The sequence below is a fragment of the Diabrotica undecimpunctata genome, chromosome 3 (assembly GCF_040954645.1).
Source record: "Diabrotica undecimpunctata isolate CICGRU chromosome 3, icDiaUnde3, whole genome shotgun sequence".
Classification (NCBI taxonomy): domain Eukaryota; kingdom Metazoa; phylum Arthropoda; class Insecta; order Coleoptera; family Chrysomelidae; genus Diabrotica; species Diabrotica undecimpunctata.
In genome coordinates this window covers 42,001,210-42,024,326 of record NC_092805.1, presented here as the reverse complement: position 1 = coordinate 42,024,326, position 23,117 = coordinate 42,001,210, and the positions used below count along the sequence as shown (strand labels likewise).

Genomic DNA, 23,117 nt, shown 5'->3' with positions numbered 1-23,117 from the left:
GATTTGCGTTCTCTTGCAATATAATTTTAATTTCATTCTACAATAATAGTCTGGTGAACCTGCAATGAACAAACTAACATGTCAAATAAACAGAAACATCTTTTTCCTTCAGATTTGAAAAAAATGGCAAATCAAAACTAACAAAATTATTAAATTTTTCTAATACTGTCGAACAACAGAGTGTTCTTTAATCTTTAATACCTCTGTTTATAATCCTTCTATCTGGAAGGTAATTGTTTAGATATAATTAGTAACTAGAATTCCTAAAATGAGAGATCGCTGAAACTAACTTTTTATTCTACTTGATAATGCGAACTGGTAACTACTTAAGTCATTAACAAAGGGTATGGTAACAGAAAAATTACCTGAAAATTCTACGTGATAATGTCCATATTGATGGTCAATCATTTCTATTGCGTTCTTTGAGATAGTAGGATCAAGAATTATTGTGAATCAGTTTGAGTTAGTGTGAGTTAGTGTTTTAAAAATGGATGTGCAAATTATTGAAACTTCTAAGGGGAAACCATGTGCATTGTATAAAGGGTACAGTTTTCGTATGAAAAAAACAAATAAAGATGGTTCGGTTTTTTGGAGTTGTTTGAAAGAGAAAACTGAAAAATGTCGAGGCCACATAATTATGGATAATAACACAATAATTAAGGAAGCCGAACATCTGTGTAAACCGAGTGTTGCAGCGACAGAAGTGAAGCAGTGTGTCTTCAATGCTCGAAAAAGAACTAGGGAAGACAATAGTTATTTGCCGATGTCAAAAATATATTAAGATCAATTTCAAAGATTATATAGTCAAGGACTGGATTTCGTGACAGACATCCCAAAATTCTCTTCAATGAAAAGTGATAAACGATTGTAGAAAATGTGCGCGTGGGCGGCTCACAGATCCAGTTGCAGCATCCCAAATAGTATTTCCAGAAGAAATTATTACAATGAGCGTCAAGTTTATCGACAAGACCACTCCCTCGGGATACAGAATGTTTGCCAGCAACAAAGCTAGGGAGATTTTGGTTAATAGTAAGGACACTGTATTTATGGATGGAACATTTAAAAGCTGCAGTAAGCAATTTAGTCAAATATATACCGCTCATATTGATATTGGTAGTACGTCAGAGGAGACAAATACAATTCCATTGATATTTGCGTTACTTCCTAACAAAACCAAAGAGACATACGATATGTTATTTTCATCAATGAAAGAGAAACTACCAAATTGGAAACCATCTCTTATAAAACTGGATTTTGAACAGGCAGTGATTGGTGCCTTAGAAAATTATTTTCTCAAAGCCAAAATTTCTGGTTGTAATTTTCATGTCAATCAATGTATATGGAAAATGTTCAAAATATTGGACTTGTTTCTGAATACACTGATAACGAAGAGATACGTTTGCACATAAGAATGTGTGCTGCGTTAGCGTATCTACCCATAGAAGATATCGATGATGGCTGGTTATGCATTCAAGAAACCTCTCCTATTTCTGAAAAAAAGTTTTATGACTACTTTGTCAAATAATGGTTAGAAAATACTCACATTACCAAGGAAATGTGGAAATGCCATGATCAAAGACATCGCAGTAATAACGTTTTAGAAGGATGGAATCATCATCTGAATACATTAATAAGACGACATCCCAATGTATTCCAATTAGTAAAGTGCCTGGTTAAAGAAGCAGAATATTGTGATCACCTTTACGACCGATTTACTTTCAATCTTGAAGGAAAGCGGCGCAAGAAAACATATATTAATCTTGATGAAAGAATATCCAAAACTTTACAGAAATTTTACAGGACAATGGCATATATCCAGAAGCTGCAATAAATAGACAATTTTTTATTCCCAAGATTTTTTTTATTTTACTGTATAAAAAGTTTGACAAAAAAAAAACGAAAAAGAAACAAAAAAAATTAACAAATTAAAAAAAAACAAAAAAAAATAAAAAAAATTTTTCTAAACACAATGTTTATATTATGTATAAACTATGACAGTCCTTAAGCCTGAATGAAAGTATGAAGGGAAAATTGTTTATTTTTATTTTTTTATAATTTTATGATTTTTTAAAACTAATTTTACTAGCCTAACCGTTACCTGATCGTTATGGTAGAATAAAATTAAACGTCGATTACAAGAGAGCGCAAAACGGTCGATATAAGAAAATAATTATCTATACATCTCCATTAAGGAAGTGTTAGAGAGCAAACCGGCTGATTTCAGGTAAGGGCGCAAAACGGTCGAGTGCATATCGGCCGACACCGCCAAAACATCATTATTTTTATAAAGTTTAAAATTCCGAACCGAAGCCGAAAGTTTTTAGTAATTTAAAAGACATACATTGATTAATTGCCAAAAAATTTTAGTAGCGATGGAAAAGTTTTGTAAATTTTATGACGTATCTACAACTTAAAAGTTTTCAAGTTTTCTGAGAGCATGTAAATCTAAAACAAACGTTCAACTTTCAGTTATGATTTGTGTAAGGCAGTTTTATTTTCTAACACTTTATTGGTAAAACTAAAGATAGAAGAATTCAAAAGTGTTCCAACATACTAGATGAATCATCACTTTGCCAGACCTACACACATCAAAATAAGCTAGGGGACAAAAACAAAAGGCAATATTATAGAAGGATTTCAAATATTTTAATAGGAAGTTATAAACAAGTATCCCGATTATAAAATAAACATTTTTTCTTAGGATTATCGCAATAGCTGTTAAGAAAATTAAAAGAGAACTTTATAAGTCAAAAAATGATAAAAAAATAAAAAACTAATTTGTTACCCCTCAGCTCCCAACAAAGTAGTCTTTAGTTTAAGTTGTATAGTTTATAACCTCTACGGTTATTGATTACTCTCCTTCATATGCAATAAACGCAATATCCGTTCCAGACAAACGATTTTGCTTCCAAGAGTGATGCCACCTTATATCATTGTACTGCCGCCTTGCTGTCTATGAACTTCCTGCACGTTGGCAAATTGTTCAGCATTGCCAGATTCTCTCCAAATTCTTGGCCGTCTTGTATCTGGTGCAAATTTAAATCGGGACTCATCTGTGAACAAAGTAGAGGCCCACTCACGTCTTACTCAATTTGCGTGTTCTTGTGCCCACTGAAGTCGATGAGCACGATTTTCTCTAGATAACATAGGCATTTAACCCTACTTTATGCAATCTATTTCTGATGATTTGGCCACATACAAACATCTGATGGGTCTTTTGCAGCCTCATTTAAATTATAATGCAGTTACAGTGCGATCTCGCAAAGCCTGCAACTTAATAAAACGGTCTTTAATCAGGTCGGTTATATTTGTACGGCCTGTATGACCTTTAGCAACATCACCCATTTCTTGACACATTAACCACAAACGAATAATAATACGTCTGTTCGTGTAGATGACCTCAGCAACGTCTCTTTGACTTCTGTCAGCTTGAGGCATCCTGATAGCACGCCACTGCGTTTTGCGGATTAATTGATGTTTCCCCATTATTAGCAATTTCAAAACTAAATAAAAATCCACATAGATAACGAAAATCAAGTACCAATAAAGAAATATTACTTTTTATCTTATAGACAAAATACGCATATTGAAGTTTTGTTAAATTTTGTATAGCCATTCTTATCAGCATTGTCGCCCAAGTTGGTACAATAATCGACAAAACAACAAAACAAATTAAAAACATAAATTTATTTTTGTATTTGCAGCTAAAATAAATTTAAAGCTATTTAAATTGGTGTCCCCTAGATTATTTTGATGTGGTAAAATATATTCCGAAATTATACAGGAAGCCAATTAATAAAGTCAGTGTAAAACTAAAAGTTAATGATTTATGTTATTTGGTAGATTTCTAGGAAAATTACCTGATCGAGACTTGACGCTTAACTATTGGGAAATCCCTAATCGTTTTCCGTTGTTTAGTAAACAATTATCAGATATACAGTAAGTTACTGCGTCAGAGTTTAGGTTTGTTGCGTCTGCCAAAAAGCAAAGAACACAAATTTTAAAAAGTTTTAGACGCTTTAAATCATTTCCTAAAAAAGACTTTAAGGACGTTAATTAATTTTTTTCTCTTCTAGTACCTTTCATACAATCACAAATTAACAAACATTAGTTTTCCAAATCTAAAGCTCTTTGATACAAACCCGAGAGCTTAGCTGTACAATCTACTTACACGTTGAAGTATGTTTAAATTATCTCTTAATTATTTCCTTCCAAAATTATTTTTTTGCTATGCCTATGGCTAACAAATCCACGGGACGAGTCATACCTCGATTTCTTAATACTGAAAGTGACATCGCGTTGTGTCCTTAATGCCCTCGTCTTCTAAAAACGGATTCAATGAGTTCTTTGTCTTTTAAGAATCACATTTTTTCATTTACGTTACATACTGCTGTATTTTATAGCCAAATATCAAGTTTAAAAAAATAAAGTCACGTTGACTCGAAATGGTTCCCTATGCGTAACCCATAATTAGGACTAGTTTTGCATGAGAATCGCAATTCACCTTCTTCGCAGCATTTTAAACATTAACTGTATAATTAACTCGAGCCTAGCCCTTAACTTGGCAACGTATGTTATAATATACATAATATTTCAAATTTTTTGTTTGACAATCAATAGTATTTGAAACCCAGTTCTTGGCACTGTACAGCTGAGTATACACTACCGTAAGTAGCTGAGTGGAAATCAGCCCGAAAATTCTTAATTTCGCGCATTTAGTTCTTATGGTATTAATACAGTCTCGACAAAATGGCTGAGCACGCGTGTTGTTCCAACCAACAAGTGGTAAGTGTTTATATTAGTTTATTGTTTTTCATTGCACAGTGCTAATTTTTTGGCAACTTATTTTTGAAACATTATACTGTTTATGTATAAACAAATTTTTGGTGTAATGTAAATATTTTTTCAGCAAATCGATTCAAAACTTTATGTATTGTATAGTATACACCGCCCGATATGGCCCTCACTGACCCAGAGAGTAGTAGTGATGACGAACAAGAGGTATTATCTCGTAATTTTTTGAAAGAATTCACAGAAGACACAGATGATGTTGAAGAAAATATAACTTCTGAAGAAGATATAGAAGAAGTTGTAGAAATAGTAACTGTTTCAGTCAGTAAAGGAAGACTAGCAGCAGTTACTCCCTCAGTAGTGCCACAATTTTCTCCAGTAGTCCAAAAACAAGCAAGTTCTTCAATAAAACGGAAGGGGAAAAAAGACGAGCCTTCAGTCAACTGGACGACTGATGATTTTGAATATGAGGTAACAACAAAACAAAGTAATGATTTTACAAAACCTTAAAATACAAAAACACCTTTGCAATATTTTAAAACCTTTTTCAGTCCAGATATTGTTGAATTAATCGTAGAAAAGACTAACCTGTATTCGACACAAATATTTCACAAATGTGTAGACACAAGTATAGATGAGATGCACGATCTCTTAGCTATCAAAATTTTAATGGGGATTGTTGACATGCCGGCGTACACGGACTATTGGTCTCAAGAGACGCGATATGAACTTATTGCAAATGTAATGTCACTAAAGAGGTATCAAGCAATACGACGCAGCCTACATTTTGTTTATAATGAAGAGTTGAATAATATAATGAGAGATATTTAAAAATAAGGCCTATTTTAGATCGTGTACGAAGAAACTGCCTCACAATGAATCAGAGTCTAGATGTTCAGTGGATGAAATGATGGTCTCATAACGGGGAAAGAAGGCAGGCTCGAGAAGACAATATGTGAAGAACAAACCAAAAAAATGGGGTTTCAAAATGTTTGTTCGTTGTGGCATATCAGGGATAGTGTATGATTTCTTTCCCTATGGAGGAACGATACATTTAGAAACCATCATTTTACGGATGAGGAAAATAACATGGGATTTGGGGCAAAATATGTTTTAGCACTATGTTCAAAAATCCAAAATAAACCTTTATCGACGGTTTATTTCGATAATTATTTTACAAGTTCAGAACTTATTACCTATCTTCGAAGTGAGTTTAAAATACTTTCTTTGGGAACTGTTAGGAAAGACAGACTACGGGGTTGCCTACTTGAATCTGATAAGAAAATAAAAAAAGATGGGAGAGGTTCTTTTGAACAATAAATAGACAATGATCGTCGCATTGTCGTTGTAAAGTGGTACGATAACAAGTCCGTAACCTTATGTAGTTCATATGTAGCCTCCATTCCAATGGCAACCATACAGAGATTCTTAAAAAAGGATAACAGGAAAATCTACATTCCATGCCCACAGTTAATAAAACACTATAACAGTCATATGGGTAGTGTGGATTTGGCAGACATGTGGATTGCTCTATATAGAATACGCTTCAAAACACATAGATGGTATATGGGCTTTTTTTATCAAATTATAGATATATCCATTAATAATGCTTGGCTACTACATAAACGTGATGCAAGCATTCTACAAGAAGATAAAAAACCAGTCATTCCTTTAAAACAATTTAGAATAAAACTTGCCAAAAGTCTACTGCAGGCTGACAAAATAAAAAAAAACGTCCCAGCAATGAGCACCTCCTACTATCTTTAAAAAAATTAAAAACCCGGTAAAGCCTAGACCCCAAGATGATATCAGATTAGATCATCTGGATCATTTTCCAGTACACGGTGCAATGGGCAGGTGCAGAAATTGCAAGAAGGGACAAACTGCCATATTTTGTAACAAGTGTAATATTAGATTATGTTTAGTGCAGAACAGGAATTGTTTTATGGATGTTCACATTAATAAATAAATATTTTTGATTAAATTTTGATAGTTCTTATTTATATTCCTTGTCCTTCATAATTTGGCAATGTATGATATGCTATACAGACCTATTTTTCGGTCTATTTGGCGATATATACTCTGGTATACAATCCAAATTTTTGACATATAGATGTCATATATGTTTTTTGTTGTTATAGAATATTTGTATGATGCCCAAACAGTAAACATATCATTTTCAGATTTTTAGATTCAAAATTAACCTTTTGCCAAGTTAGGGGCTAGAGCACTTTCGTCTCAGTTCTTGCACAAGAAGGTCCAAATTGGCCCGTAAATTTATTTATTCATATTATCTATCTTGCACATGTCACCGTAATTTAAATTATCTATTATTATTATTATAGACTTTGATGTGAATTCGGTTTGTTTCTGCTTCTACAACGTCTTGTTCTTGTTTATGTTACCATGACGCTAACGTATTGTCTTTGGTTGGGGACAATTGTATTCTGTAAGTACCTTTTCCGCTTTATCTCAGTCAGCCCTAAGCTGAAAGGTATTATGACCAGAGATACTATTGGCCCAAAATTAGTGATATATAATGTTACAATAGTTTATTTTTCTTTTTCAAGATAGACAATTAATAATATAAGTACGGTGACAATTAACTGAAGTATACTTGTTAATTACATTTACTATATAGATATATACGTATGTTTACTATTAGTTTTATTTGATAGCAATTACATATGATTACCATTTAATAAGGGAGTGATCAGTGAGCCTATATTACATGCTCTTAAGGTTAATTAATTATTCATTTAATTAAGTACATTCTAGATACATTTTTAATAACCATTAATATAAGTAACTTTCAAAATATCTCATTTTGTACGTTCTTGAGAATACTACCGCTATAATTACTTTTTGTATAAACTTTATTAAATCTTTGAATCTATTTTTTTGTTGCTGCTCATTAATTCTTATTGCGACATTAAGTATAAATTGATTAATGTTTTTCATAATTAAATTTATATCTTTACTTATTATATTTTTTTTTGTTCAGGATATAATTAATTTTGCTCACTCTCTTACTATTTTTGAAGCTATCAAATATAATAGTTGTAGATCGTGTAGGATATAATTTCCCCTCTCCCTACTCATTTGTTACTGTTTAGTAATAATTTTATATCTTTCTCGTTAGCGTTCTCGTCTCATTTTCTTTCCGTTCTCTTGGATATTGGGTTTTCCTATTAATTTTAAAAACAGGGTGATACCCAAAACTTTCTTCTCTTTCATTTTCTTTTGTTTATTTCACTCGCGAACCACTTGCAGTCTAACTCTCCCGATCAAGATACTTCTACCAGACTATAGCTTGGACCTTCATATAGTCATTTGTGTAGCCGTGTTGCCAATGATCAGATAATTTACCGTCTTCCATTAGGCGCACTCCAGCACAGCTCAACCGTTATACCTGTTTATACGATACACAATTAAGTGACCCACCAACGAAGGGTTACACATATAAGTGGCTCCCACTCGTGGTGCCTGAAACCTTTTGTTTTTTGGTCATTACAACGTGAAAGACTATTATGTTTAAAGACAAAATGGACAAACAGTATGGTTAAATACCGACTTCTACCGTTGATTCTACAAGGCAAGATTGGACATAGGAAAGGCCCTGAATGTAGAGAGAAAATGGACTGGTCTAAAGTCAACCGATCTATTTAGAGTTGTTGTAAATATAATAAGATAGATTAATATGGTCACCAACATCACTGGAAGATAGGTACCTTTAAATGGTTAATAGACTGCAATAAACACTGTTAAACCTGTAAAACTTTCATTCTTGTAAATATAAAAGATATCCTGAAAGAATGATTATATAATCACTTCTTTCGGAATCCCCAGCAAAAAAACAATGTATTCATAAAATATTACTGCGTAAATGTCAATAGCAAAGAATAAAATAGGGATCCTTTAGTCCAAAATTTACTTCCGATAAAAATTTTCAATTTATATGAATTAAGTAATATCCGAGTTAAAAAGTTTGTTTTTATAGAAGACATTTTGAATTAGTGGTATGATAAAACAGTCAAAACAATTACATGATACAAAAAATACTTACATTATTGAGTTTCAGCTTTCCTTTCATCTTATCTGGTTTATAATGTCCTGACAATTGGTAGAGTACAGCTCTGGACCGTCGTCGTCCGTAGTTAGCGGGCGGGGCTTCGGGGTCGAGATTTCCGTTGGCGTCTGCAAGGAGGCAAGAGTCAGCAGAACCTCGGAAGCGGGCCCCCAATACGGCCGCTGTGCACAACATATAATTCACTTGCGCACATTTATGGAACATAGAGTACAGTGCTAGACAAGAAATAAAAGTCGTGTTTGTGCAAGCATTTTTTGGTCTACCGATTTAAATTATTTTTACAGGGTGTGTCATATTTTATCTACAAATATAATTGTTACAGGTTGTGGTGGAACAAAAATCACAAAGCAATTAAAATAAATATGCTAAAAAAACATTAATCAGAGGATAAACGTATGTGAATATTTATTTTGTTTTTTACTCATAAAATCTGTTTTTAATAATTAACAAATTAATACAATGCTCTAAAGATATTTTGACATAATATAGAAAGGAAGCCAAAGGCATCGAAATCTATTTAAACAACTTACGGATACGGACGACACAATTGTAATTAATATGAAAAAAAAAATAAATAAAAGTAAAGACAAAAACAGTAATACCAAGACATTATTAAACATATAACACAAGGCGGAAGAACCAAAGCATTAGAAAGGTACAAATTTCAAAGCGGATGTGTACCAGGCAAGATCTAACAATTTCAGTAGTCACAAGAAAATTAAAGAATCTTTTGACTTAAAAAATAAAATCAAGAAGAAACAAACTATGCTTAAAGACGCTTCTTCTTCTTCTTCAGATGCAAATCCACTAATGGATGTTAGCGATCACATTTTCCATTAATTCTCTATTTCTTGCAATCTGTATCAGAGATTGTATGTTATTAATCCCTGTCCATTGCCTTATGTTTCGGAGCCAGGACATTTTCTTGCGTCCCATTCCTCTCTTGCCTTCAATTTTACCCTCGATTATAAGTTGGAGGAACTGGTATTTTTCATTTCGCATGATGTGACCTAGATATGCCGTTTTCCTTTTCTTGATGGTTTTGAAAAGTTGGCGTTCTTGGTTTATTCGTTTAAGGACATCTATATTTGTAATTTTCGCTGTCCATGGTATTTTTAGGATACGGCGATAGAGCCACATTTCGAAAGCTTCTAATCTGTTTATATCCCTCGTTTTGAGTGTCCAGCCCTCTACGCCATATAGCAGCACTGACCACACGTAGCACTTAGTAAACCTTAGTCTCAGTTGAAGATCGAATTCTGAACAAGTCAGTACCTTCTTAAATTTTACGAAAGCTTGTCGAGCTTGCTCAATGCGACATTTTACTTCCCTGTCCGATGCCCAGTCTTCAAAAAGCCACGATCCCAGGTATTTAAATTTACTCACTCTTTCAATGGACTTAGTATTCAGTGTTATGTTGGAGTTTTCAAGTGCTTCCAAGTTTCTGGAGATGATCATAAATTTGGTTGTTTTGGTATTAATCTCTAATCCCATTCGCTTACTGTATTCTCCGATTATGTGACAAGTTATTGAAGATCGACTATGTTGTCACAAATTAAGACACCATCATCAGCATATCGTATGTTGTTGATCAATACTCCATTCACTTTAATTCCCATCTTTGCATCCTCCAAGGACTCTTGAAATATGGCTTCCGAATAAATGTTAAATAAAAGAGGGAAAAGCACACATCCCTGTCGAACGCCCCTTCTTATGTGTATGGGTTTGGATATATAATTGTCTATTTTAAACTGTGCCGTTTGATGCCAGTACAAGTTTTCAATGCATCTTATGTCTTTTTGGTCTATATCAACTTTCTTGAGGATCTGCATTAACTTGTGGTGTTGGACACAATCAAACGCTTTTTGGTAATCTAAAAAGCATAGGAACACATCCTTCTTCTGATCGTAACAATTTTGGACCAGTATCTATGTTGCTACTATTGCTTCTCGTGTTCCTAAACCTTGCCTAAACCCGAACTGGGAGTCACTGATGTCCCATTCACATTTTATGTATAATCTTTGATGTAGTATTTTTAAGAATATCTTTAAAGTGTGACTCATCAAGCTAATGAGTCTGTGATCCTCACATCTTTTTGCATTGACTTTCTTGGGCAGGGGAATAAAGGTAGAGCGTAACCACTATTGAGGATAGCAGCCAGTTTCATAAATTAAGTTAAATATTTTGTGTAGTGCTGAAATTCCCCTTTCATCCAGTAATTTAAGTATTTCTGACGGGATTTCATCTGGTCCAGGTGCCTTATTGTTTTTTGAATTTAGTATTGCCTTAAGCCTTATTTTTTATTGCCTTAAAGACGCTAACTAATGAATAATAGATTTGCTTAATGCGTTTAATAATCCCTATTTCAGTTGCAGATAAAACATCAAGACGAAATAATTTCCGACTACGGCGTATAAACTGCAAATGTAATTTTCCATTGCAGTAAAAAAGACGGTATTTACGCCCTTCTCCTTATTTAAGTGCCATCTCTGCGGTGAAGGTTAACAACCATCATGAGTATTCTGATATTCTATACCATTCCCGCAAGTTGCACAGCCTTGAGATTCTTCGTATTTCTACACTTCTCCATTCCTCGATTTTTTCTTGAATAACTAGTTAAAGCATGTAATATCTTTCTTCACGCATAACTTGTCCCAAGTACTACAGCTTTCTGGTTTTTGCTAGTTTCTATAATTTCCTTACTTTTTATGCATTTTTCTCATGACTTCATTGTTTGTTATATAATGAATCCACGATATTTTTAGTATATTCCTGAATACCTAAAATTAAAATGCTTTCAGTTTCTTAATTGTGGCCGCATTCATGGTCCATGCCTCCATTTTGTATATAATCTACTTATATTGCATATTCCTAACTATAAAAAAAATTATCGAGACCTGACACGTACGTGTTCTGACGGTATTTGCCTTCTCGTTCGCCAAGAGACTAATAAATATTATTTATCGCCTTAAGTGAGAATAATTGTCATTTTAAAGGTCCAAACTGCTCAGTCTGATTAGTATATTTTGTGTTTCGTTACGTTATATTATAGTTATTATTTACTACACACTATAAGTTTTATATTGTGCAGTAAACTTTTAGTATCCAGAAATAAAGTATTTATACATTAAAAGTAAAAATAGTTTGTTGTAGTCACTTGAGTAAAGCTTTGAAAAACCAATATTTTAATTTGATGATATTTCGAAAAGTTTTATTTTGTCTTCTGGACTTGAAAATTTTTCCAAAATGCAGTTTCATAACTTTACCAATATGTTCGATGACGTTGGTGTTATTACAATATATATTATCTTTTTCTATGCTACTTTGGCCTTCTTTTAACCAATTATCATAAGTTATTGAAGGTAAACAGGACAAGAAAAATGTCAAGCAATGATACAGCAGACGAGCTCCTTGAGATTGAGGTAACCCTCAGCCCATCTAAAACATTCTAGTAAATGGACATTTTGACGTTAAAACGAAGAAAATTCTCATAAATGTATTTAAAACGGAAATACAGGTGACCTCTACAAAGACGAAAAGCGCTATTTCTATTAGAGGAGTAGATAAAACAGGTATTAATATTGTTTTTCCATTATTTCAGTATTGTACTTTCTATCTATAATAGACGTGTGTAGCCGTAGTGTACGAAATGTGCACTAGTTTTATAGTTTTATAGTTCTTTCATATTTTGGCTATCTTTCCCACGGCCGCTTTTACTAGATCACATCTACGTTTTACTTCTTCCTGCAGTGACCCTGTTTTTGAGATCAATGATTTCAAATATAAATAAGCTCACAAACCTCAAATTGGTTAATCGTGATTACGTTTGAAAGATTCATATGCTCCACTTCCTGTTATCCACTATGACAATCTTTGTCTTTGTAATGTTTAACTGCGGATCAAATCTTAGATTTTCGTTTCCAAATAGTCGTATGAGATCAATTAACTCTTCTTTACTATTTGCAATTGTGTCGTTTGCAAAACGTAGGTTGTTTATTTTTCGGTCATTTATTGAGATATCTTTTCCCATCCTTCAAGCGCTCTTCTCATATTATGCTCTCTGTATATATTAAATAATTGTGAAGACAGTATACATTTTTGTTATACTTGTTTTTGCTTCTACATTACCAGAAATTTTATGAATAGCTGCAACAACAAACATAAACTTCATTTAAAACAAAACGGATCCAGCCTTCTACGAATGGCGACATCGAAACAACGCAAGCTCATTTTCCGAAAAAGTTCTGCTTGTCTATTTGATTGAATTAAGTACACAATACAAACTATCGTCATTATGGTCATTCTTCTCAACGAGTTAATTTATGTTAAGAATGCACCATATCGCCGATTTGGAAAAGTATGGCAAATTACGAGCGTTTTTGAAAAGAAAATCTAAAAAAGATTCCAATCAAAGAAGTCTTCCACGTTGACACCGAAATAAATTGATATTTTTATTGGCAAAGCTGCTGATGAAAGTTTTCTTTTCTATAAGATAAATACGTATAAATATTAATCGGATCTGTTCAAAAACTTATATTATATTCTTATTTGATTCAACTTAAATTAATTATTAGAATTATGGGGACATGCCACTTAAACATGAAATGAATATAGAAGACGAGAAGAATATACAAACAATGTTATTCATAACAATATCCAAAACTAAGACAAAAATTGTACAAAAACTCCCATTAATAGTACGCTGTCCAATATTGTGAAGAAGTACACCGTCGAAACAATCAAAATAATTAATATTCCATATAGGAAAAAAATTCAGATCATGGTAGACAAATTACTAAATATTTGCTAAATTCTTAAATGATTACCAGTTATTGTTACAGTAGATCATCTGCCACTCTCTGCATTGACAAAGACGATAAAACTGGATTAAAGCATCATGAAAGCTGCAAATCTACACACGTAGCTAAAGGTGCCCACGTACTAGGAAGGAAGCGCGAAGGTCTGAATGTGCACGGTACGAGATACACTTAAAAGTGTGCATGTATGGCGAAAAATGTGGAATGAGCATCCAAACCTTTCAAAATCAGGATCGTCTTGATTTTTCCGCGTGCAATTATCATCGCACGGAGAAGAACGACAGTGTATGGGCAACGACTATCTGCACGTTTCATTTCCAATGAGTGCTGTACGACTACTCGTTGGATATTGCATATTATTTATGTTGCTTAATTATGCTATTATTATGCTGAAATTATTGTTGAAAATTTTAAATCCTCATAGCTTCTTGTAGTTGCCAAAAATCTTAATGTTGCAGTTAGCCTTTTATAGCCTGCCGCATTCGCGTGTCCTGTTTTTGTGTCAAAGGAGTTACTATAGATAATAGTTCAAAATACGTATCTTGATCTATTCTCAAGTAAACATGCCAATCTGACAGTTCAAGTCGTAATTCTTCCAGTAAACTGACATGAGAGTCCGTAGCTCGTTTTTGTAACCAAGCCTTTGTCCATTGCGACTTTGGTTTTCTTTTCATACGACACCTTTCTTTAACACAAACACACGCCACTGCCATTAGTAAAAGAACGTTTTTTGACGGCATGTTTACTTTAACCGTACTTTAAAACTGAAAGTAAAGTACTGGTGTATGTCGGTCTGGAGTGTACGGGTTTACCTTACTGCAAACATGCAGAGACCTAATTGCGCATTCTTCCTTCTTGGCGGGTGAGGACCTTAAGAATACATTGATCAGACTACGAGGAACATGAAAATTCCAACATATTCTATTGATAAATAAACAAATAGTAATGAAGCATATTTTTCATTTAGAGTAGCTAAATTTCGAATATTGGTATTGAAAACTATTCCACTGTTAATAATCATTCACGACCAATCAATTTATTAATTCTAATAACACTAATTATAATCTTTTTGACAAATAAAGTTGAAAATCTGTGGCCAGAGGACTAGTTTCCATGCCAAACACACTATCATCATCATCATCATCATCAAATAAAGTTGTTCAATAAATATCTCAAATTATTAAATTAGTCATGGATAAAGTAGAGTATGTTACTCGGAAATATTACATCGTTGCTGATGCGGCTTGGCTCTTAACACTAGAAGCACCAGAGCGGTCATTTTGACTGCTTTTCATTTTTGGCACTCTGTATTACCTATTCATAAATGTTTTAGAAACTTGACAATTTATGACTTTTCCTAGATCTATTTGAAGATTATTTTTTCTCTTTTACAGGTACTTAGCGTAATTACTTTTTAAGATATGTTAACGTATACCTAGAACTACCATATAGCAGTCATTTTGACTGCTTTCTATTTTCGACCCTCATTAGTCTAGAGTATTACTCATTCATATTTATTTTAAAAAATTTATGATTTGGGACTTTATTATTTACTTGAGGATTATAATTTCTCTTTTACAGGTACTTAGTATAATTACATTTTGAATATATTTATGTTGATGTCCACCTAGAAAAATGCGGTCCTAATGACGAGGTAGTCTAATTTTTGTTCTACTTTTCTGGGAAGTTTTTACTTATTTTATGTATAAAAGACATCGAAAATATTTGTTATTATGTAGTTTGAGTATACTCTTTGCAATTGCATGTTCAATCTGTATTTTGATTAATTTTACATTGTGATTTTTATTATTTCTGCTGTTATCATGTCTCGCCGATATTTGACTCAGCAGGAGCTATTAGAGTGTCTACAGAATTTGTCAGAAAATGAATCTGTAGCAGAGTTATCTGATTATGTATCCGATAATGAAGTTGACGAGTATGTGCCTAATACAGTTGATCAAGGACATTCATCGGGCAGTGATTCTGAAGGTGAAGTTGAGATTGAGGTGATGCCCAGTACTTCTGCTTTAACTTCGAATGCAGACTTCAATACATCTTCAGAAATGATTACCAACCAGGTAAGAGAAATTCGCAGAAGCAATTTAGAGAATTCCTCCATAGATACCATAGGATGGGAGTTACTTGACAACAATGCTAGTACACGAGGTAAGCAACTATATTATATTAGTAGCTTCTATTTATGTATTCACTTAGGTGTATAATATTTTAAAGCATATTCTTCTTGATGTCACGAATATTGGCGATAATCATGGCAATATTCACCTTATCTGCAGGATGTTCTTCTTCCTGGACCCCGTTTTCCAAATATTTTTCCTTGCAGGATGGCTTGTAGAAGGGCGCATCTAGATTCATTTCGCACAATGTTTTCGAAATATTGTAACTTTCGAGATCTGATAGTGGTCCACGGGATTTGAAGTGTTCTCCGATTTAGCCCAGCTCGAATGCTTCTAATTTTCTGCATAAATCTTCGTCAAGTTCAACTATTCAACACCATAAAAAAGAACAGAGAAGACGTAACATCGCAGCATCCTTACTTTTATACCAAGAGAGGTTATGGCTATTGAAGAAGGCCCCCATCTGGTTGAAGGTGGATCTAGCTTTTCCGATGTACGCTCTTATTTCTTGGTTGTTGTTCCATTCTTTATGTATTACGGTGCCATTTATTTAAATAAATAAATAAATTTATATCCTTACTGTATGCTAGGGGAGCTTATATGGCACGAAATGTTAGCATAAAGATGCTGTGGTCTGGTACATGGGGTCCAAAATTTTTTCAAGAGACGATGTCTAGAAACAAATTTACACAAATAATGAGTTTTATCCGTTTTGATATGAGAAATACCAGGTCTGAGCGATTATCAACAGATAAATTTGCACTTGCGTCGGTAATATGGAACCCATTTATAGAGAATTGTATATTATGTTATACACCTGGCGAAAATATAACTACCGACGAACAGCTTTTTTCCACGAAGGCAAGATGCCGCTTTACCCAGTACATGGCGAATAAACCCGATAAGTTTGGAATTAAATTCTGGCTTGCAGCTGATGTCGAGTCCAAATATTTGTTAAACGGATTTCCTTACCTAGGGAAAGATAAACAACGACCAGCCAATCAACTTCTGGGGGAACATGTTGTTAGCCGTCTAATGGAACCATTTATAAATAAAGGAAGAAATGTCACGACGGATAACTTCTTTACGTCCATAAAGTTGGCAAAAGAATTACGAAAGAAGGCTACAAGCATTGTTGGAACAATCAACCGAACAAGAAAGGATATTCCACCGTCAGTAAAAAATGAAAAGATGGAATTGTACAAAACAAAAATTTTCAAACACGAAGACTTGACGCTAACGGCGTACCAGGGAAAAGTCAACAAAAATGTTCTAGTGCTGACTTCTTTACACTCGAATGATATTAAAATGGGCACAGATAAAATGAAAAAACCGGAAACCATAATTTTCTACAACCAGACAAAATACGGAGTAGACATTGTAGATCAGATGGCTAGACTGGATTCAACCAAATCTGCTTCAAGAAGATGGCCGTTGCAAGTTTTTTTTAATATTTTAGATATGGCAGGAATAAATGCTTGGGTTCTGTATAAGAAAGTTACGGGCAGTCAAATATCTAGGCAGGATTTCCTACTTCAGTTAGCAGAAGAATTGCGAGAAGATCACATGACTAAGGGCAGGACAACATCAACGGATACAAATCCAAGAGGTACAAAAAAACCACCAAATAATAAACGTAAGCAGTGTCAAACAGGGAATTGCAACAAAAATAAAACATTTGAAATTTGTCATATATGTAAAAAATTTGTGTGTGGGTCATGTACAAGCAAAATTTAAAAATTTTGCTACTGCATAAATTGTACTTAAATAATTAAATAATTTATTTAAATATATTAAATATGTCTTTTATTATTAGTTATTAACTCAATATAGGTTTTTATCAAATAAAAAAGAATACAAAATCGGCTGGCAATAGAAAATTCTAATATCCGTCATTTTGACCGCCGGTGGTGCTTCTAGGTATGCACAAATGCTGGTGCTTCTAGTGTTACTATCTATGTAATCTTTTCTGGTTAGAGATTTGAGTAATATAAATCCAGATTTTATATTCTTATTTATTTTTAGTTATTATGTTCTGCTCATTATTTTTATTATTATTCTTAAACAGGCCAACAATATCACAAAACATGATATTTTCCTGGTGCCCTTATTTGAAATCTCGGCGAAGGATATGTTGACTTTTTATGTTTATATAAATGTTCTAAATAAGCTGGTATTTTTTAAAATAAGCTATATAAATATTTTTCAAGTCCGTCCTCTCGGCTGGTTTTCAGCTAAAAAGATTTTTCCGTCAACTGATGGGTACAAAAATGAACCTACTTTTATTAATCCATTTTTATGAAAAGGATTATGGTTGTACATTCGCGACGACATTATTTTTTTACAGAAAACCTTTGTTATCTGGATATATGTTGAGAAAAATGTAAACACAGTTTTTAAAAAGTTTTCTAATACAAATATGGTTATGAAGTTTGGCCTGAAATTGTTTAAATTGAAATACCAATGCACAAATATCGTACCACAGAAGTGTTAGATTTAGTCTAACAGACAGTAATTACATTATCTAACCTGCATTCTTTTCATCGCTTGTTATAGTTGTTTCCATGTCACGCTATCGTATGCTTTCTCCATGTCGATAAAGGTGTTTTAATATTTGTTTGTTTGTTCTTTTCTATCAGTTGTCTTATGATGAATATTTTATACAGACATTGTTGAATTGTTTATGTTTCCTTTTATAACTACTGTGGAAACGATTCTTTGTATTAAAGGTATTACACTGATCTCTTTAGAATTATATGTTGAACTTTTATCACTTAAAAAAAAAGAGCATGTATGACAGATTCCACTCTTCTCGAATCTCCTCTCCTGCTTTGACAGGTTAGCGGTTACTGGTTTAGTAATAGTGTTGCCTGGCATTCATATAATGTGTCCAGCTTGTTTGTTCAATCATAAATTAATCCGTTAATTTGTAATCTCACATTTACCTGCAACTTAATAAATTGCCGAATAATATATTTTCAAGTTGAACTTCCTAAGTGTTGCAATAATGGCCTAGATTAAATTGTATTGTAAGCTCATAGTTCAAAGTTTATTAGTGTGATAGAAGCATTAACCTCTGAGCTGAGGCATACATTACTTGTAAAATTATAAATTGGGGATTTGAACTCATTTGAGCGCAGTCTATTATAGAAAGTTACCTAAACAACAACTAGAGTGTAATTATTAGTAGCTGTCAATAAAACTATAATTTTACTACACAACTTCAACATTGTCAAAAGGGGCATCAGAAAACAATTCGATTCTTATAACTACAATCGAATCTGTCCACTGTTTAAGTCGCTGTGTTTTAATGAACGTTAGGACGCCTGGTTCATTAAAGAGTTGGTTTAATTCGAAATTATATCTTTTGCGCCACTGCCCTTGGTCGTTTACAGATCCAAATATTTTACGGAGTATTTTACGCTCGAATATTTCAAAAAGTGTTGTATCTTTCTGCGTTAGAGTCCATGTTACTGCTCCATATATGAGAACTGGCCTCAGCAATGTTTTAAACATATTAATTTTAGTTCTTCTTTGGAAATATCGCTTAACATCTCGCTTGCTATGAATGGTGGTGCTTTAGTTATATCTTCCTCTGTGATTTCGGTTTCCTCCGTTATTATTATCATCAATGCTCCTGCAATAATTTTGTTTAATGCTTTGTTCACTTCTTTGGTGTACCTATCTGTATGATATTATTCGGAAGCTATTTTCTTGTGGCATATTAATGCAATTACTATTTCTCTTGAGAATTAGCTACAATTTAAGTTTGAAATTGTTGATGTTGTGAAATTATATCGATAATTTCTCACCTCTACTACTTGCATCTCTTTTTATTTCACAACGTATTATGTTTTCTATCTTTTGCGTTATTTTGCCGGTTCTTAAGGCACTCATCCCTGTATATCTAAACAATCGCTATTAAACAGGCACTTTCTAGTGCCACTGCTAGTTCACAATGTCCCGTTCCTTAATAACCAATAAAAAATATATCACATCCACTTTCTTTGAATTTTTATTAAATTCTAATTTCGATAAAACCCACAGAACTGTATCAATATCTGGTTAGTTAATTGTACACTAATCTTCTTATGCTCTTGCTTTGTCCTCTCTTTCTTCTTATCGCTTTTACAACGCCATCTAATTTTGATATTCTCGAATCCAGTTTCTCTTGAAAAAATCTGATTGCTGTTCTTTTGATTGCCTTCTTTATCTTTTTATACCGACAAAGTTCTAAAATTAATTGGTTCATTATTCTCGTAAATCGGAAAAAATGAAAACACAGCTTCTTTCCTAAGTTATATAGGTATTTCAGGAGGAATTCGGTAAACTTTCTGTTTTGAGAAGAGTTTCTAACAGTAACTTTTGTCTTTTAAAATTGACTTAGCTTAATACAAAATACAAGTCTATATTATTTTAGGTAATCATCAGTAAATATCAAATTATGTTAGTTTGTTATCAGTCATTCATTTTTTGGAATTTGCAACATCTAATGAAAAAATATTTTTAACAATTAAAACCCATTATAGAATAGCCTTTTATTTATATAGATCACTGAAAATTTTCTTTTCTTCAACACTTAAAATTTGTTTTAAATTCAAGAAAATTTTTAAGCTGTAGTTAACTGAATTATAATTTTCCTTGTATTATATTTCTAATTTTTCAATAAAAAAAATATAAACAACGGACAAATTTGCTGACTTCGTTTAGATTTACACAGTTAATAATAAAAAATTTATATCAGCCCTTTTTTATTGTATACTAGAATATTCTTGTTGTGCAATGTTTACTATAAACTATACTCATGCATAAATCTTTGAAATAAAAATGTTTTAAACTTCATTATAACTTTTATGTTATTGATCTATAAATAGGTTACTGGTACTTAGCGTAATCAAAATGTGTACCATTTCTGTATTCAGTTGAATTTGATTTGCATTAAAAGTTTTATATTTTATCTTATTTAGATAAAATTATTTCACAGCAACTAATATTTTAGCTAATATTATTTTTGATAATAATAACGGAAATAAAGTAAATGAAATTATTGTGTGAGTTGTTGTGAGTCTTGCTTAAAGTAAGTACAAAAACAATTGGTAAAGAATCTCGTGGCTTATAAGATTTTTGATTTGATGTAAATGGAGAAATCGTTTCTGTAAAATAAAATGATAATAAGCGTATTACAATAGCATCTAATTTTAAAAATATAGAACCTCCCGCTCAAGTTAGTAGACGGGAACACAAGCTCAAAGGAAAACGATTATTTCTTACCAGCAAGGATATAATACATATTATATATGACGCATGGATAAATCCTACTGGTTTGTTCTAATATATACCACTCAAATCAGAGCTAAGAAGTGATATTGGCCAATATTTACAGGACTGATTGATATGGGATTAGTATTACAAATTCGATTAGCAAGAACACTTTATAAAGAAACGTAGAGAGCAGAAATGATGTCCAGAAAAAATTTGTAATGCCAAACCACTAACATATCGTAGAAAATGTACTGTAATGCCAACTCGCATCATTCAACTTCACAAATTAATTCAGTCATTAATACCCTTGTCTTCAGATTAATACGCCTTTGCCATGATGCAAGTAGACCAGCTGAGCTTTCTATTTTAAAACAAACCCTCATCCAAAACGGTTACCGCAAAAATCACATCAATAGGAGAATTCGCAAAACATCAATCTCCCACTTAATCTCAACCCAAAGACTCAGACTCTCATCATACGAAAACTTTTCTTCCTTACATCAAAGATGTCACTGACAAAATCAATATAATTCCTGAATCAAGAGAAATAAAAACAATATTTACCCCACAACAAAAAACTTCAGCTCCGATCACTCAAAGACAACATTCCAAATGAACAATAGGGAGTTTATGAAATTCCTTGTGCAGACTGCCCTCAATCTAACATAGGCCAAACAAAGCGTAGAATCATTTTATAGGTTACAAAATTGATTTTGAATACTCCAGGACCGCTTCTATAAACCAAGAATTTTTCGAGACCCCATAGAAATTTAAAAAAGGCCAAATTGTCTGAATAAAAGAGATGACGGAATCCGGTTAACTTCGACTTTAAGATCTCTCATAAAGAAAATATCATATGCTCCATCCTCCAATTAAAATTCTGCCGTCAGAAATGTTCGAGCCCACCCCCGCGCTAATCTTCGCTCCAGTTCCCATACAAACCCCTACGCCAACCATTACCAAAACGACGTCACAATCGACGGAATCGACGGTATAAATGAACCGTCCGCTATTCCCAGTAGCAGTAATGCATTAAGTATTGATCAGTGTAGTAGTGTATAGGGGCTTAGATGGGAGGGAGCTGGTCAGTTACTGCTGATATTAAAAAGTCTGTGTCGTCAAAAATTAGAGAATTAAATGGATAAATTCCACTTTTCTGGAATCCTGACATTATATTGCAAGTAGTTAAGGATTTTGCATGAGCTTTTCCAACACATTCGACTACTTGTTAAATAGTCATGGGAATTCCAGGATGTCGTAGAAGCCAAGAATCAATAACAGCATTGTAATATACTTTGAATGATCCAAAGACTGGTATATCTAAGGACTGCATTTTGTGACTACAGTGTGGAGGTAGGGTCAATATAGTCACACCTGCAGCTTGAGCTTTTTCAACAACGGCAACTGATATGGCTTTTATAATTGTCATATATTAGAAGTGAAGGATTGTCAGGTGTACTATGTGAATGCTTTACAAAATGACCAAGAACATGTGAAAAGAGATCGCGGGTTTTGTACAGTGTTAGTACCGTGTTGTTGTTGTTTCTTTTTAAATGTTTAGTATAGATGATTAAAAAATGTTTTCACATTGTGTGGGATAAACGAAGTGATTCTGCTTAAACTGCAGGCTTCCGGCTGACAAATCCTAAGATTATTTCGTCTTTTCATAAATTGTCGTAGCCAATCAACCACAGCTTGCTTGTTTTCTGTCCAAGATTCAGGAACAACCAGTTTGTTTATATTCGCCATATCCCACTCAAGCCTTCTATACTCTTTTGTGGACATTCCATATGCCATTTTACTGCAGGTATTAATATACTCTACTAATCTTACTTCCTGTTCTTCTGTGAAAATTTGTCGGACGGAATAATCGGGTGACATTTTTATATCTGCGTCAGGATTATTATCAGAATATTGTTCTTCTAATACCAACTTTGTGGTAGCAGTCATTATATCTGCATATTTCCACATATATCCTATTTTCTATTTTCCTAGGCGTTTGCTTTCTAAGCATTTGAAATA

The 23,117-nt window shown here is 33.1% G+C and overlaps 1 protein-coding gene across 3 annotated transcripts in view; it reads right to left on the bottom strand.

Annotated features, from left to right (window-relative positions):
- Elk (Eag-like K[+] channel) overlaps positions 1-23,117 on the bottom strand; it is a 1,090,653-nt gene that overhangs the window by 432,281 nt on the left and 635,255 nt on the right. For 2 of the 3 annotated variants that reach the window (XM_072525784.1, XM_072525786.1), the window contains one exon: positions 8,858-9,096. The exons of the other annotated variant lie outside the window; for it this stretch is intronic. In XM_072525784.1, coding sequence (XP_072381885.1) covers positions 8,858-9,096 — 239 coding nt within the window. The remainder of the gene's footprint in view (positions 1-8,857; positions 9,097-23,117) is intronic. 3 annotated transcript variants of the gene reach the window in all.